General features: G+C 41.9%; 1 protein-coding gene across 1 annotated transcript in view; it reads right to left on the reverse strand.

Annotated features, from left to right (window-relative positions):
• LOC311038580 (uncharacterized protein) overlaps positions 1-16,166 on the reverse strand; it is a 41,702-nt gene extending 25,536 nt beyond the window's left edge. Inside the window, exons 1-13 of the mRNA XM_084048153.1 lie at positions 16,126-16,166; positions 13,099-13,326; positions 11,815-11,994; positions 11,228-11,302; positions 10,662-10,733; positions 10,367-10,447; positions 9,188-9,277; positions 7,258-7,356; positions 7,042-7,128; positions 5,792-5,851; positions 1,527-1,660; positions 289-343; positions 28-79 (exon numbers count right to left, since the gene is read on the reverse strand). Coding sequence (XP_083904279.1) covers positions 28-79; positions 289-343; positions 1,527-1,660; positions 5,792-5,851; positions 7,042-7,128; positions 7,258-7,356; positions 9,188-9,277; positions 10,367-10,447; positions 10,662-10,733; positions 11,228-11,302; positions 11,815-11,994; positions 13,099-13,266 — 1,153 coding nt within the window. The 5' untranslated portion in view covers positions 13,267-13,326; positions 16,126-16,166. The remainder of the gene's footprint in view (positions 1-27; positions 80-288; positions 344-1,526; positions 1,661-5,791; positions 5,852-7,041; positions 7,129-7,257; positions 7,357-9,187; positions 9,278-10,366; positions 10,448-10,661; positions 10,734-11,227; positions 11,303-11,814; positions 11,995-13,098; positions 13,327-16,125) is intronic.
• Between the last annotated feature and the right edge of the window lie 1,390 nt (positions 16,167-17,556).

The following is a 17,556-nucleotide window of genomic DNA, read 5'->3' on the forward strand; positions in this document are numbered from 1 at the left end:
CTGGCAACTGGCTTTGATTTAACCTACCTGCACAGAATGGATTTGACGGATTGAAGTTGACGGGAAACTCATGAGAAACCTGTTAAGTCACAAATGAGCCTTAGGCATCTACAACAGACCAAAGCATCCTAAATGAACAGAGTCGGCAGGATTGTGGAAGAAAGAACTAATTTAATTCACAAGATTCATTGAAAAGTAACTCATGAAATTGGAGTAAATACTACATACATATCTTAAGTACTTATATGGGAAACTCAGTATTTGCACATAGATTTAGCATTTCAGTACCTGCCCTGTGGGAGGGATCTGGGCTCCAAAGCCGAAGACAGGGAACATCTTGTCGCTACACAGGCAAGACAGAGTTAGGTACAGTAGTTAGTTAGGTACAAGCCAACAACCTACTGCTTGTACTGTATATCTAAATTAATAAGCTACTACAATCACTGAGCTTAAAACTATGCTACAGTATCTTACTATCTTAGATTCTTAACATACACTTTGCACCCATCCTACTACCAGTAAGACTCCCTAATCGGGAGATAAGCGACCGTAGGTCACATGTATACAGAAGAGGGCTGTAACGGCGATTGGTTCCTAGTTGTGTGGGTTTGTGGGGGCAAGCCCCCGAGTTACGGCATTTTATGTGAGCTGCAGTGGCAGGGGGTCCTCCACTGGGGGCGCCACCACTTTTGCATCCGTTCTGGAGCACCAGGAGTGGGTGGTCCCCGGGAATGCCCCGTGAGCAGCCCCGTTGGGGTGGTCATTTGGTAATTTGTCCACATGTGCTCATTTTTTACACTTGGGGGTCCCCGAGGCAGCTGGGGGTCCCTGGAGCTCCGGGGGTCCTTGGAGGGTGTAGTTTGGCAGGTAAGGAGTGTGTGTGCAAAATGTGGCATGGATCGGGGCAATGGGTGCGGAGATATGAGCAGGGCAAAAGTGTGACGTGTGTGACGGAGTGACGGAGTGACGGACGGACACCTGGAGCAGCTTTCTGTAGTAAGTGCGACCTGCGGTCGCAATAATTCTAGTAACCTCTGTCTGTAGTGGTGAGTAGGTGAGTACGTGAGTACGTGAAGATACCCGGTTCACCTCAGTGGCTGGAGCAATTGCTCTGATTTTGCACACCATTACCGTCTGAACTTAACTGTGAAGCCCGTTTTTCAATTTCATCAAATCTCAGCTTCTTATTAGCGTTTTAGTGTAAAACACTGTCGCCATGGTTACGGGGCTGCCCAGCTATGGGATGAACTACCTCCCGGGTTGCCAGATCATGTGCGCATATCCCCCCACGGATGCGTCGACCGGGTATGGTCTAGTTGTTTTAATTTGTTCAATCATTCACAGAATACAATGTTCAATAGTCAAACTATGTTCAGTCCTGTATGGGAAACATGTTCTGGCCAATATTATATGAACCAGGGACATTGCATTGATATTGTGTGTTGTTGCTTCGTTAGTTAGTTTTGCCACCAGTGTGCACAACACCAGCTGTCTATTTATTGGACATAGAACAGCACTTCAGTTACCTGTCATAGTCCTGGATAACACTGCCCACAGCCCAGATAGCTGACAGGTACTCATTATAGCCCTGGGGGTTGATGTAGTGGAGAGACCTGGGGGTTCTGGGGTCGCCGTTGGAGCCGGTGAAGTCTATGGCAATCTGGTGAGGGGTTGATTTGAAATGGTTTAGAAGTTTTAGAAAGCAGCTGTTTGTTTGGTATAGATAACCGGTATGTGACTCTATGGGGTGATCACACCGAGACATGTTGCAACAGGCGCTTAAAAACGCCCTGGCAAAACAGCACATGGGACAAGAAATGATTAAAATCAGACTATCAAAATAGAATCTAATATCAAACTTGTCTGCATTTCAACTGTTCCACTGTTCCTACCACACCAACCTGCATCAAACAGGAAGGAGGGGTGCGCCTTGCACTTTTAACCACATCTAAAAAAAAATATTTTTCTTACTCTGTAACCTTAACTGCTGTGCCGCTGCTGGGCGAAAAAAAATCCCCCGTGGGATAATAAAGGTATCTATCTCTCTATCCATCTATCTAAAACCTGCAACTTGCGGTGCAAAAGAGCAGCGCACGACAGTCACATCATACCATAGGAAAACAATGGTTTTGTTGGTAACCCGTTTCTAGCGACGAATCTCGGTGTGATCATCCCCAAGGAATGAGATTCAGTACACAAGCAAAGCACATAAGCCCCATTTCAAAAACAGCAAAGATAGCTGCTATACAAGTATTTAACAGCTCCCAGCTGTGTATGTGTGTTAAACAGGGTGATTCTGTATACGAGCACCAATGCACGATCAAGGTTTAAAACTGCATTGTGCAATTGTTTTTGACAATCAAACAGCTTGAAAATAATATATGCTGTATGAAGGTTTCATTGAGACATAACATTAATGAGCAACATGTTCAAGCAGCCATGCAGTTTTGTTCACGTCCTTTCTAAAGCATGTTGTTGCCAAAATAAAAACCAGCCCAACTCTAAGCTCCTCAGGGCTCCCGTACCACACATTCTCATGAAATTAAATGGCTATAGGGTCCAAAGGGAAGCAGACACATCCCAATAAAAATGTGCATTGGAGAAGGAAGGGAAGTCCACACCCAAGACCCGCTTGGGTTGAAACGTTGTCAACAAATACATTTTCTACTGGGAGCTAAGACACCCTTCCCTTCCTTCTCCATTATCAGATGTAATCAGGACCATCGATTCAAGTCACAGTGACACTATCATAAAATACTGTATATTCCTCTGAGAATAAAAGTTATAGCTGCTTTGTTTGTTTTCGCTGCAGATAAATTGACCAGTCACGCGACGTGTCTGATCAAACGAATAGATGAGACGATAAAGAGCGACTGAATGATTTATCCCATTAAGACCTGGCTGAGGCCAATTCTACAAATGCCTTCTAAATCAGTAGTTCTCACACTTTCGAGATTTTCAAAAAATGTTCAAAAATAGCAAATGCACAAGCTTGTATAACCGCTATTTTGAAATAGCCAACACTTAAATCTAAGATGACACAGATGACAATGAAACGGTAATAAGGGCAGACTTTGGGAAACAAGCCATGATCAAATGAATGATAACTACCTACTGAGCCATTGAATAGACTAGAAGTTCGGGCCGCTGCGCAGCCCTCACATCTAGCGTCCGCGCGACGTCGCACTGTGTAGGTGTGTACATGTAGTGTGCAAGGAAGTAGTAGTGTTGAGTAATGTGATTGAGGCAAGAGAAGTATTGGGTATGAATGTAGGCGGGTTGTTGTTGATTGAAATGAGATTGCATTGTTTGTTAGATAGCATGGTTTATTGGCATGGTGTGATGTCGGACAGTGTTGGTGGCAACATGTAAATGTGAGAAAGGCAAAATAGCAGTGAAATGAAATGACATCCAGAATAACATTAACAGTGAAGCATTAATCAGGAGCAGGTGTACAGTATGTTGCATTGGGGGGAGAATACAAACAAAGGCAATGGCAATTATGTTGAAGAATGAAGGTCATTTGTCACTATGCAATCAGGGAGTAGCAGCACATGCAAAGTGTTTGAATGAGCATGTTTGGATTAATAAAAGAGTTCGGGATAAACAACGTTGTCAGTAATTCCCTCATCACTGTTCACAATGAAAACTTTGACGGCGCTGGCTCTCTTTCCCCTGGAGAAGGCTGTGTAGAGTTGGCCATGAGCGAACACAGGTTGAGGCAAGTAGATGCCAACTCGTTCGTTCTCTTGCCCCTGCCCCTTATTGATGGTAACAGAGAAAGCTAAGCGGATAGGGAACTGTCGTCTGATGAAGGTGAAGGGAAGCTCCTCATCTCTGTCATAGTGAGGTATCCTTGGGAGGAAGATTTTTTCACCCCTGTTTGTGCCAGCTGCAATCTCACACTCAATGATTTTGTCCATCATCTGCAGTACCACCATTCTGGTGCCATTCTTGAGAGTGCGGTCGGGACCTGCTTGCAGGTTTCTCAGCAGCATGACTGGGGCTCCTACTTTCAACTTGAGGTTATGATCAGGCATTCCAGAGGGTGTCAGTGAATTGAGGAATTCCACAGGCATGGAGTCCTTGTGGTCGTCCTCCAGAATTGTGTCGGCTGAAAAGTAGACTCTCTGTTCTGTAGGGAAGTCTGCCAGGCATATGTTGTTGATTTCTCTAATGTCATTATTCAGAGGAATGTATACAGTGCCATTGAGAAGGTTGTCTTTGTTGACACATCCAGTTTGCAAGTCAGGAAAGGTGAATGAAATGAGAGTTTGGAGATCGTGAACCAAGTGGTGGGGTTGAATGCGGACCTGCCATTCTGTGTCCTCCTCGTGTGGGAGTGTTCCTTCCCCTAATGCAAGGAGATAGTGGGAGAAGTCCTTCTCTGCTGCGTGTGTTCTCATGTTGAGGTTTAGCTTGTGGTGTTTCATGTGAGGATAGAGTGTTGACATCTGGATGCATGCTGAAACTATCTGGGGCCTGCCTGCTCTTTTGATAACGGGGAGGGTTTGCCTTGGGTCTCCACCTCTCTGTGTCGTTCTGTGTACTGCGTAGTAAAGTTTCCTGTTGTCTCTGTGTCGTTCTGTGTGCTCTGCGGGGGTAGGGGCTACGTGCAGTAGAGGGGGTAGGGGCTACGTGCAGTAGAGTTGCAAGGCAACAACACGTGGACGTGTGTGGCATTGGTAGCGTCGCTGAGGACACTGGCATTGGCCAGGGCATCCAGGTCCTTTATAGTGATGGCTGTGCCCCTGTCATTATGGTGATGTCAGATAGTGTCAGACATCTCCATATATGGAGCTGCCTATATCAGTTATGCCCAAATATGGGACCGTGATGGCTGTGCCCCTGTCATTATGGTGATGTCAGATAGTGTCAGACATCTCCATATATGGAGCTGCCTATATCAGTTATGCCCAAATATGTGGGTTCTCTGATGTCAGACCAAAATAAGCACCCGGAAGTGAATTTCGCGCTGGGGAAGAGATTTGCATAGTATTGGGGCATAATGCGTTTCATATTTATTGTACATCATGGAAGTAGAGTAACGGTATGGGAAGCAGCCGGTTCAGAGGCAGAATATTGAGGAATTTTGGGGTAAAATGTGGAGTTAGTTGGGCCATGTGTGTGCGTGGAGACCGCGCACACACACATGTGTAGCCCCATGAGTTTGGCCGTCAATTATAGGTGCAAGATAGAGTATGTCAATACTGACTTCAATCTATGGTCCTGATTATAGCTGCTAATGGCCATTTAATGTGCTGATAACATTGAAAGTGGGTGGTGTATCCACGCTAATCTTGCTTTGGCTGCTATAATAATAATACTTTGCGTGTGTGTGTGTGTGTGTGTGTGCATGTGCGTGAATAGCAGAAGGCGAATTGACACACAATGCCATGATAGTGGGTAGAGAGGCCGTCTGCTAGCCCAGTAAAACATGACAAAGTGTCCCTTAGCAAGACACTTAACCCATTACAGCTCTCCTCAAGCACTCATCATCACCATCTGCTGGGTGAAGCTGAAACGGAATTTCCCCTGTGGGATCAATAAAGGTCTACCATCTCCTTCTTTATGGGTCAGTAGTGGCCATCACACAATGGGGCTTTAAAACCAAAGATGACTAAACATAAAGAATCAAATGAGTCTGTCCCTATTGTGGTCATAAATAATAGGCGAACATTCAGTGAATTTGACTGACATTCGTCAAACATAGCATTTTTACAAGCTCATGCTGTGAGCTTTACAAAGCTCACAGCATGTGTGCGTAGTTGTGTGTGAACGCAGCACTCACCGTGAAGTTGATCTGACAGCCTCCCATGATGTAATCCAGAAAAGAATACTCCTTCACCACCTGCATTAAAGTAAAGGACACATAAGAAACAAGCTTACATTCAAACCATAATTCATATGCAAGTCTCAGTCTCATAGAACTAAACTAGATTCAACTGACCAAACCAGTTGTCTTCCTTAACTGGTATACTGGTAATCAAAGCTGCAATCCATACCTTTTGAAAGATATACAATTATTATTTTAACCAATCTGAATAGTAGATGTTAATAAAATATAACTAACACAACTGCGGAATTATTTCATGAACGATAGAAACACTGACAGCCAAATCAAAATCCGCCAGAAGGCCATCTTCTGCAGTATCAGTGGTAGTTTTGTCACTAGGGTGCATCACTGAGCTAATAAACTATGTTACAGTATCTTACTAACTTAGATTCTTGTCAACATACACTCCGCAGCCATTGTTTTAACTTGTTCACTGAGTGCCAAGCCAATCATTCACAGAATAAAATGTTCAATAGTCAAACTATGTTCAATCCTGTATGGGAAACAAACAGGAAACTGTGGTACAATTATTAAGATCAAAGTTTCAAAAAAGAAGTAGCACAGCAAACCAATGTTTCCACCACACAGACTTCTTCTGGGTATGTAGGAAGAATATATTTTTTGAGTAACCAAAATATATCATTATAATATAATAATATAACATAGTCTACTTTACGGAATTTTAAATTGAAGTAATGTTCTGGCCAATATTATATGAACCAGGGACATTGCATTGATATCGTATGCTGTTGCTTCATTAGTTTGTTTTGCCACCAGTGTGTGCACAACACCAGCTGTGTATTTAGTGGAAATAGAACAACACTTCAGTTACCTGTCATAGCCCTGGATAACACTGCCCACGGCATTATTAACAGATATGAGGAGAAGACTATGAATAGCTAGCGATGGCTGGTAGGGTATCTGGCATTATGTCAGGGAGCCTACAATATGGGGAGCCTCCTTATAATTCATAATCAGAGTCAGTTTATCCATATAGCCTAAAGCCTATTGCCTGTGTCTTTCAGCACCACGCAGGAGATCTCTCTCTGTCTCTCTTACACAGCTGGACTGTTTGACTGTTTGTTGCCACTGTTCACAGAACGTTGTCGTTCATCAGTGTGGAAGCCAACATACATTTCGTTATAGTTATAGTTATTGTGCTTGGTGCGAACGACCCTTTCAAGGCAAGTGACACTTAAACTTACCTGACACCGCTTTATAATTATAACACCAGAGTTTTTATACGACTTCTTCTTCTGCTTCTTTTTACTGTTGACGCACTCATACTCTGCCTGAAAGTTAGAGAGGTTTGTTATGACACAGGTGGCACATGAATCGTTGATTGACATACCTTTACTATGTAGAATACATAAAGTATACACACTTCTACTGTACATGTATTACATGCACACACAACTCACCGCGTATTCCCGTGATGCCTCCTCAATTTGGGTAAATGAGGTCTCAAATGCTCCTATGTAGTCGTGAGACCCACTGCTGTTGTAGTCGTAACACTCCACCTGAGTACAGAAACAGAAAATGTTCATCCTTTCCACTGGATCTCGGAGAGGCTTGAATTATGAAATGCACTCCATTTTCACTCATCGAGTCACTATCAATAAAAAAATAAAGCATGCTAATAGGAGAGCAGCTTAAAATCGAATGTAATCCTACTAAAATGCATTGCCAGTGGACTATGAGAGAGACAAAACCAAATCTAGATCTGACACACACGCCACGCTAAACAGAAAATGGGTATAGGCACGAAGAACCCATCATCTAGAATACACAGATCCCCATTCAGATTATGTGAAACAACCATAGTCCTTTTAGATTTAATTTGAAGATTAATTTCTCATTAGTCTGGTACAGATCTGTGTGATGGAGTACACACACTTGTGCTTATACAGCAATGTTGTACAGTATATCCCAAAGGGGGGCTGGATGTCCAATTTGAATGGGTTTTGTGCATCCTGTACAATTTATGGCACATTTTGACTGCTTGGTACCGGCTCAACTCCACTCAACTCTACTGTTCATTTTGGTTTTCCATTAAGCAAAAGTACCTGACACTTTTCTGGTATCACCTACTACACTGATGTTTCAAGCGAGCTGAAGTCAAACCAAAGTTGACATGTAAACACTGCAGACTAATCTAATTAATCAGATCGCCACTAGCGTGATTGCTTTATGGCGGACTCCCCTATACTGCATGGGAGCACACAAATACATTTACAACGCGAGCCGTTGTAAACGTGACATGAAATAAATATTGAGCAAATGCATGTTTTTTGGACTGTACAGATGAAGACAGCATTAGCATTAGCTTTAATTTTAGCATTGTTCAGCACACTGCTATGCAGAGGGTTGGATGCTGCAATGACAACCAGCTACATTGAGGTATCTGCAGTCTGCAGTGGAAAATCAATAAAGCGAGTAGAGTTGAGCTGAGCTGTACCATGGCACCATCACTTGGGAAGCAACATTAGGAGTAATGTCTAACTAACTAGCCCAGCCTGGGACTGAGTTGCATGGAGACCATATGGTGCCAACAAACAACAGGATAAAAGACAAAATAGGTCAGCACACATCTGGAGGCAAACTGCATTAGGAACAGAGAAGACTAATTCTCTGATGACAAAGCAGTCATTCTGCGTGGAGTCTCTGCCGTATGCAGACTCAACAATACAAGCTCATGGGGGATGGCTGACAGTGACCCATCTACAGTAAACATGGGTGCGGTTGCTGGATGCGACTTAAACTCAGTCGTTGATTCTATCACAGACACAGCATCCTTCATGTGAACGACAGACACAGACTGAGGATGGGTTGACTCACTTGTGCCGTCGCTTGGGAAGCATCCCTTCCTCATAAGCATGCTTTAAGAAGGTGTTAAAAAGGGTAAAAACACATCAACTAATTATGCCGGTATTCATTGGCTTATTTGTCCTAAGAACACTTAATTCACAGAAGCCAATGCACCAGTGGCACTAGACACAACCCTTATATAAGACTAGACACGAGATATAAAGGACCAACTTTATAGATTGTTACAAATCACAAAAAGAAAAATGATGGAAGCCCTTTTTTTCCATGAATGTATATTGATGTAATTTTTGTCATTTAAATCCACTTAATTGTAACGAAGTTTGTAGAAAAAACTAAACCGGTTTTGAACATTCAAGCAGTGTGTGTGTGTGTGTGTGTGTGTGTGTGTGTGTGTGTGTGTGTGTGTGTGTGTGTGTGTGTGTGTGTGTGTGTGTGTGTGTGTGTGTGTGTGTGTGTGTGTGTGTGTGTGTGTGTGTGTGTGTGTGTGTGTGTGTGTGCGCGCGTGCTCGCGTGTGTCTGTACCTTTATGGGACTCTCCGGGTCTCCTCCACAGAGAGATTGCAGGCGGACAGTGAAGGGTTTCCATGTTGGATTCAGGTTGTACATCACCACCTATACAACAGGACAGGTTGTATCACAGTGATTAATGCACACCACAATGGTTAATGTAACGTTTCTTTATGATGATGGTTTTTAGGAGCCTGTATGAAGTAAGCTAAATAGCCTTTTTTCTGTTCCATTTACAGTAGAACCATTTTGGTTAGAGTGTAGAGCAAGGGTGGGAAACCATGTCTTTACAATCGACCGGTTGATCTGATCTTGACAGGTTTTTTGGTCGATTGCGGAGCAATTTGAAAACCCAGACAAAAACAACCATTCAGTCAGTCCGCCATCCAATCACGCTCAGGCTAGCTGGTTTGAGTGTGAAGCTGAACAAATCATATCAGAGGAATAGAACAGTGCAAATTAACATAGGAATGATCGTGGCAATCAACCTGGCGTGTAACCTATTAGTACTTAGTACTATTTTTAAACCACAGCTAACAAGACGAGATGGGATCAGACAACAGTATTGAGAATGACATCCGGAAGAAACGCCAAGTGACAGAAGACACACGCCATTTCTACCCTAAATGTGGAGATGATTTTTTTGTCATGTCGAATGGAACATGTATTTGTCTCCACTGTAACAACTGCACAGTGATGGTGAAGAAAGGGAACTTGGAAAGACACTTCATGACAAAGTGACAAACCACAAATCAGCCAGTAGGAGTATGTGCAATGACCAATATCACCCTCCCCGCCCGGCTTCCCTCCCCCGAACACGGGGCAATTGTGTTCGCATAGACGCCCGACAAAGCCAGACGTACCACGGTGGACGGTTCATACGAACGTCACGCAAACCCGGCGTGACGTTCGTATGAAATGATTAGCACCGCTGTAAAAACAAATGGCAATTTCACTGTCTGGCAATGGTAGATCTTGCCAGCCTTGGAAGAGGGCAAAGGGATCTTGTGCCCAAAACGATTGCCCACCCCTGCTGTAGAGCTTAAATAGTCCAAGACACAGCTGCATAAATGCGTCGCTGCACATTTTACATACACTGGCACAACACTTTCTAGCTATCACATTTCTTCACCATGTTAAATTAATTATGCATAGGCTCTGTGAAATGTACTAGTCTATGATGCGGTTGTCCACCTCTGTCCTGTGAGCCAGCTGCCACGTCGTTCCAGTCTGCCTGTAGATTTCCAGAAAAGGGTCAGACTTTCCAAAGAAATCCTACAAATAAAAACAATAAAAACAAGAAGTTGATATCAAATATTACTTGATTATTCACTAAAGAGATTTTCAAGATCAGATACAAGTACAATAGTTCCTTCATAGAATCTAAAAAACAAGACAGATTTCAAACACACTATAGTATACTCCAATAACAGAAAACACAACACTTGTGAGTGTTAAACAGAATCCACAAAGGTACCAAAGAGTGTACCTTTTTATCCAGTTTCCTTGCTGCCATTTCAAAATGCACCACTCTGTTGTCTGTTCTCTCTTCAGCACAGATCTACAAAACAAACAATTCAATTAGATATGTAATCAACATGCACATACAGTAAAGATGAAGCTAAGTTAAATGTGTCACTCATGTGCCATAATGTACTAAAATTAAATGGTAAATGGTGCATTTTATATTGAGCTTTTCTCCGTATCAAAACACTTTACCATGTGTATAACATTCACCCACTGATGGCAGAGGAAACTATCAACCTGCTCCTAAGGAGCAGTTAGGTGTTCAGTGTCTTGCTCAAGGACACACTGACACTAACCCAGGGGATTGAACCAGCAACGTTCCGTTTCCCAACCGGCCACTCTACCTCCTGAGCGACTGCCGCTCCAATTCAGTAAACGATACATGCAAATGATTTGACAGTGGATTGGATCACAAAATATCACAGCTTGCTGCCATGTTTATTTTGCGTCATCTGTAAGTATTATCAGATCTAACTCACCAAGCACCAACCTGGCAACACAATGAATATGAAACGAAAAGCTACTTACAGTTATGGTGCCTTTGCCTGCAGGCGACTTGTTCTTCAGGAGCAGAGGCCTGGTCAGTTTACAATTGGACACAATCTGAACAAACAAACAAATACAAATAAAACAACAAAATAAAACACCAGGAACTGCTATCAATACTACTAATACAGGTTCTGACAGCTGTTTTAATTTGATGCTTTGCCCTGATATCGTTCATTGTTGCGTAAAAGCATGTTTCTTTATGAGATAGAGCAACACATTTATATGGAGCATTCATGCATTGTCTTTACATGTTTTGCAGAATAACAAGATTATAAGCTCTATTAGAAAACCCTAGATGCCATGCTGCTCCTAACAGCCCAGGTAGTAGTTTTCTCGGTACAGAGTACAGACAGGTTTCATGGCAATCCGCCCATTACATTTTGAGATATTGTGTGCAAGTGGAAATTGTGACCTATGTGTGGCACTAGAGGAAAGGGGTCATGGGGTCACCAAATGTCATCCTCCAGGAAGACAAAATTTCTGCCACTAGTGGAGCTAAAAATAACCAAGAACTGGTGAAGAACAAATACAACCTTTATGTTATGTATACAATAGTTATAGCTCACCTGGCCCAAGGTACACTCCAGCTCCCCCAGGAAGTCATCATCACCGAGGTCGTAGGTGGCGTTGTCGATGTCGTAAAGGCAGAACTTCAGCTTCTGCACCATCTCAAAGTAGTAGTCGATGACAAACGTCTTTGTAAACTTTGGGCTGAGGCAGTTGTCGATTCTCTCTGTGCGGCCCAACTGATGCAAGCAGAAGTACAGCATCAGAGTCAATGCTTTGTTTTTCTTCAAACATCTTTTCTCCTTTGGATCCTTCTGACTTTATGGTGTTTATGATATGACACTTTAGATTATTTTTTAAGCCAGGCCGATTTATAACCATGTTAATGTTTAACCACTTTCAACCTGGCTTAACTATTTTGGGCACATCATTTATAGGTGAAATTCTTCCAAACATGTAATGTCAGTGGCTCAGTGACAACTACGTACAGTATGTCACTGACCCATTTGAAAAATATTGGGAAAATAATGGCAGCGTGCTTGTGAAATATGATGCTGAATGGCCTAGTAGTAGTAAGACTACGCGCGGACAGACACACAGGGCCAAATGCATGAATCCCCTGGCGGAGATTTATCACGTGATACTGATGTACAGTATGTGATACTGCACAGCAGTATACACAGTATAATTAGTCATACAGCAAAGCATAAATCAGGATCAAGTGCTTAAAGCATTTGGATTAAAAGGTACCCTGAAGAGACGACTTTGGTCTTTCAATAAATACAGTAAAGACAGTAATAATCTGATTTAGAGACTACAGTATATAATAGCAATGGTAGTCACTCATTACAAAGGGGAAACTTAACTCATTGAGTGCCCAAATTATTATTATCTATTTCTGGCCAATACAATTTTTATTTTTTAATTTTTTCAAAGTAAAAAAAAAGTGTTTGGAAGCGAGACACAGCCTTTTTAAGTTATAAGTTAAACAAGGAGTGGATGGAGCTGCAAATCTTCAGATGATGATATCTTGGGTTCAAAAAAAGTTTTTTTCTATTTTTTTCAAAAACACGTGAAACACGTTAATGGCACTCAACACCATAGCGCTAAAACACGTGAAACACGTTAATGGCACTCAACACCATAGCGCTAAAACGCGTGAAACACGTTAATGGCACTCAATGAGTTAATTGAGTAGCCTTCTCAAGCTAAGCAAGGCCAAGGGTTTCTGAATTTGCATGTGTTTTGTGTGTTGTGTGTGTGTGTGTGTGTGTGTGTGTGTGTGTGTGTTTTCTGCTGTGTCGCGTTGGGCTATTTCTGCCAGCGTATTCTGACCTACTGACCTCATACCACTGGGAGCCAGACGTGTTCATCAAAAGGACGCACAGAGGGTCTGACTTAGAGAACACATCCATGTCCAGAAGGTTCTCGCAGGACACCGTCAGCTCCACCTTGGTCATACACTGTCCCACGCCCTCTGGGCCTGCAAACTGAGGCCCACCCGCTGCCATGGCTGCCTGTAGATAGGACACACAGAGACACAAACAGCCCGCGTACACCGACGGTTACACCTGCAACAAGGGCAGACAAAACAAATACCCACGAGTCAGACAACAGGTTATACACTGTAACTGTAACACTGTAACCACACAGGCTTTCTGTTTGTTTTACAAGCAGAGATAAACACAGCTGCATCTTTCAGGCCCTAGTTAATGGCCGTCCATAACTATGACTCTAGTATACTATTCACCAATATTTCAGGTGTGGACTCTGCCATACACAAACAAAAATTAACTATACATTTAGAGTTATAGTAATAGTGCTTGTTGTGGATGGCCCATTACTCAGGTCATCATTCTCTATACCAAAAATACAATAGTGGCCAAAACATATACACTTTGATCATTTTTATTCATAAAAGAGCAGAAGGATATTTTGAGAACAATGGAAGAAAAAAACATCAATCACTTTATGCTAAAACCCTTGTGGCTCCTTGACAGAAAAACAGTCTAGTGCCTCTGATACATACAATAATCTAGTTGGATTAACTGACTTCTTGGTTAGTTACTAGTACATGTGAAATGGTGTATAATCTACAGAATAGCACTTTACAACATGCATTACGTCATGCATGGAAAGTATTCATGGAAAGTATTAGTAACCATGCAAGGCACAACCTGCTCTTCAGGAGCTGTTAGGGTTAAAGGTCACTTTGATACAAAGCCAGGAAGAGTCTTGAAATAGTTCCATACCTCCTTAGCCAGTGGTTTTAACCACTGGGTGGGTAACTATAGTTAATCTGAAGTGACATTTTGAACCACATCACTATAAAGTAAATTGTGATATAAATTGGGTGTACAGTGACATGAAGCCTCTTGTAATCTCCTGAATCCTATTTAGATACACCACGCTTCATTCATCTATGCACAGGCGATCCCCCTTCTTTCAGCATAAGCTGTGCATTATAATGTTGTTCATGGACTATAGCCTGGATGCATGGGTGAACACAGTGGTTTCATGTTGAGTCAACCAGAGTCCTGAACTAGTCTCATTTCCCCTTCTATGAATGACCTAGCCATGGTTCACATGACGCTTGTATACACAAGCGTCATGGTGCCAGTTGCCCCTGGGTTTTCGCGGATTTCTTTTTGTTTAGATTGCCAACTCTCACATGTACATAAACGTTCAGATTTCAAATATAAAGTGCTTACCACAGAGCCACGGATGTTACCTCGCGATGCGGACCACATTAAGTACCCGTATCTCCCGTATTGTTCAATAAAAAGCATTTTAAGCCCGTCGCCGGCCATTTCCTTTTTTCAGGTTTTTTTTTTTTTTAATGTATCAGAGTGCAATACACCTGTCGCATGGTTGAAAGTATCGGAGAAAATTTGGAGAAAATGGCCGGCGATCGGATTAAAATGCTTTTTATTGAACAATACGGGAGATAAGGGTGCTTAATGTGGTCCGCATCGCGAGGTAACATCCGTGGCTCTGTGGTAAGCACTTTATATTTGAAATCTGAACGTTTATGTACATGTGAGAGTTGGCAATCTAAACAAAAAGAAATCCGCGAAAACCCAGGGGCAACTGGCACCATGACTGTCATGGAATGACAGTCATGTTTCAGGGCTATGAATGACCTAACCATTGTTGGAGTGTTTTTTTGTGTCATGTGGTAGCCGTGGTGGAAAGTAACGAAGTACATTTACTCAAGTACTGTAGTTAAGTACAATTTTGGGGTATTCTTTACTTTACTGGGGTATTTCCAATTTTCGGTACTTTTGCTTCTACTCCACTACATCTCAGAGGCAAATATTATACTTTTACTTCACTACAATTATTTGAAAACTTTAGTTACTTTTGTAGATTTTGATTATTATTACAAAACACACATTAACCACTTCAGCCCTATATACGTTTAGGCCATTTCATAATAGCAGATCTACAAGCTCACAATGCATGCATTGTGAGGTTGTAGATCTGCTATTTTCAAAAGATTGTTATACATTTGAAAACGTGTAAAATGGGACCTTCTGCATAATGAGCACTTTCTACTTTTACTCAGTAAATTTTGAATTCCATTATTTTACTTGTAACTGAGTATTTCTACATTGCAGTATACTTTTAATTAAGTAAAACATGTGAGTACTTTTTCCACCACTGTTTGGTAGGCCTATCACAAATACCACAATAATTTAGATAAATTAACATATAAACACACACGCACACGCGCGCTCGCACGCACGCGCGCGCACACACACACACACACACACACACACACACACACACATACACACACACACGTACGTAACGCCCAACTAATTGGTTGGATGAATTACTTTACTCTTTTTTTCTTTCAATACATTTCAACCAAGACAACATGCAATTTTCACCAGTTTCTGTCAAACAAGCTAGTAACAAAATACATATAAACCAGTATCTGTAAATCAAGTGATTTCGTAACGACGATGGATCATTTCGTCATTTAGAATAACGTTAACATCGTTAGGAGATCTGGCACCTTTGGCAAGTAGTAGAAGTAAAAAAAAAAACACACGCACAAAAACAATAACGTTACGTTATCCAAAACATTGTTTAGGGTAACGTTACACAAAGACACACAAAACACACAGTATACATAGTATTTGAATGAGTCATATTGACAATAATATCAAAGATTTGTTTATATTTGGAAGTCTGCCCACAAAATGCACTCAGACAGTTTTAGCGTTGCGTTAGTCTGGTTAGAGTACGATCACGACAAAAACATACATTCACAATGTCACTCGAGACACAATAAAACGATCAATTGTAACAAACTAAGCTAAAATGTCCCCCAAAAAGCATAGAAAATAAGAAAATCTCACCCTCTTCAGTCTGTGAGTTCAGTTGTTAGCAACACCCATGACAGGAAGACTGGTATGTGGTGGGCGGGGACTTCTCTTTAGGGTGCGTTTGTTCAACGTTACAGGGACACCCGGCCGCTGAAGAAGCCATATTGGAAAGAAATTGGGCCTCTGCCTTACTTCCGTCACAGGTCTTACCAATTATACTAATTAAGGCTCTGTTCCATTTACTGTGACACAGTGATTCTCACAAAATTTCAAGGACCTCCATGACTCTGAGAGTGTGCAAATGGAACCAAATGGACCCGTAAAGGTCCATTTGGTTCCATTTCACTCACAGTGACACACTCGTAGGGAGCCATTTGGAACCCCTGCAAGCAACCATGAGGGTCCCTGGACCACACTTTGAGACCCACTGGTGTAGCTGTGTTTCCAGTGAGCCAACATGCACAATATCAGCACCCTGACTCTGTTTGACCAGAATGGAACAGAGCCTCAATTTGTATAATTGGTAAAACCTGGGAGGGAAGAAAGTAAGAGGCCCAATTTCTTTCCAATATGGCTGCTGTGCATAGAGCCTAATAGACCAATTATTTGTTAACCAACATTGAGACTGGACGCACAGGTGATTGTTTCATGCAATCAATTTCCAACATATTGTTTCGGGGTGCACTGGTTTCAGTTCATTCAAATCAACCTCCTTGTGTGTGTTGGCTAGTGAGGCGCGTTCTAGCCAGACATGACAGAATGGGTTTCATTTGGTGCCGGCCCGGTTCTTAACAGTGTGAAGTCGTCTGTTAAAGGGATAGTTCACCAAAAGAAATACTTATATTCTATCAATTACACACCCCATGAAGCCTTGAATTCATCGCGATTTATTTTGTTTTTGACGCATTCCTGAGCCAATAATTTGATGACATTGCGGAAAGATGCAAATGTCTCCGGTAGGAGACTCAAAGTTGACACTTTGAGTCTCCTACCGGAGCCGCCGCCGGTCATCAAATTATTGGCTTAGGAATGCGACAAAAACTAAAAAATATCCATGAATTCAAGTCTCCATGGCATGGGGTGACTAATATATAGGGAAAAAAATTTTTTTGGGGTGAACTATCCCTTTAAGGGGTCTACACAAAGCAAGGCTACAGACATTCAAGCATTGGGTCAGACTACAAATGTAGTCAGCTACTGAATAATACAAATTACATGGCCATTACATGGCCAACTTAATCCTCTGGATTATAATATATATATTAAAAAAACAATCTAAACTGAATATTTCAAACATTGGAAATATTGCACCTTGCATGAGAAAAAAAAGCCATATTTGAAAGACAATCAAAAATGTAATCAAGCTTCCTTGACAATGTAACTATAATCTAATTAGACATTTGTCTGTATGAAATGTGGCCGGATTATGGTTACTTTAAAAAAAAAATGTAGTCAACCCAACCC

The sequence above is a fragment of the Gymnoscopelus microlampas genome (genome assembly GCF_963454915.1).
Source record: "Gymnoscopelus microlampas genome assembly, chromosome: 22".
Classification (NCBI taxonomy): Eukaryota; Metazoa; Chordata; class Actinopteri; order Myctophiformes; family Myctophidae; genus Gymnoscopelus; species Gymnoscopelus microlampas.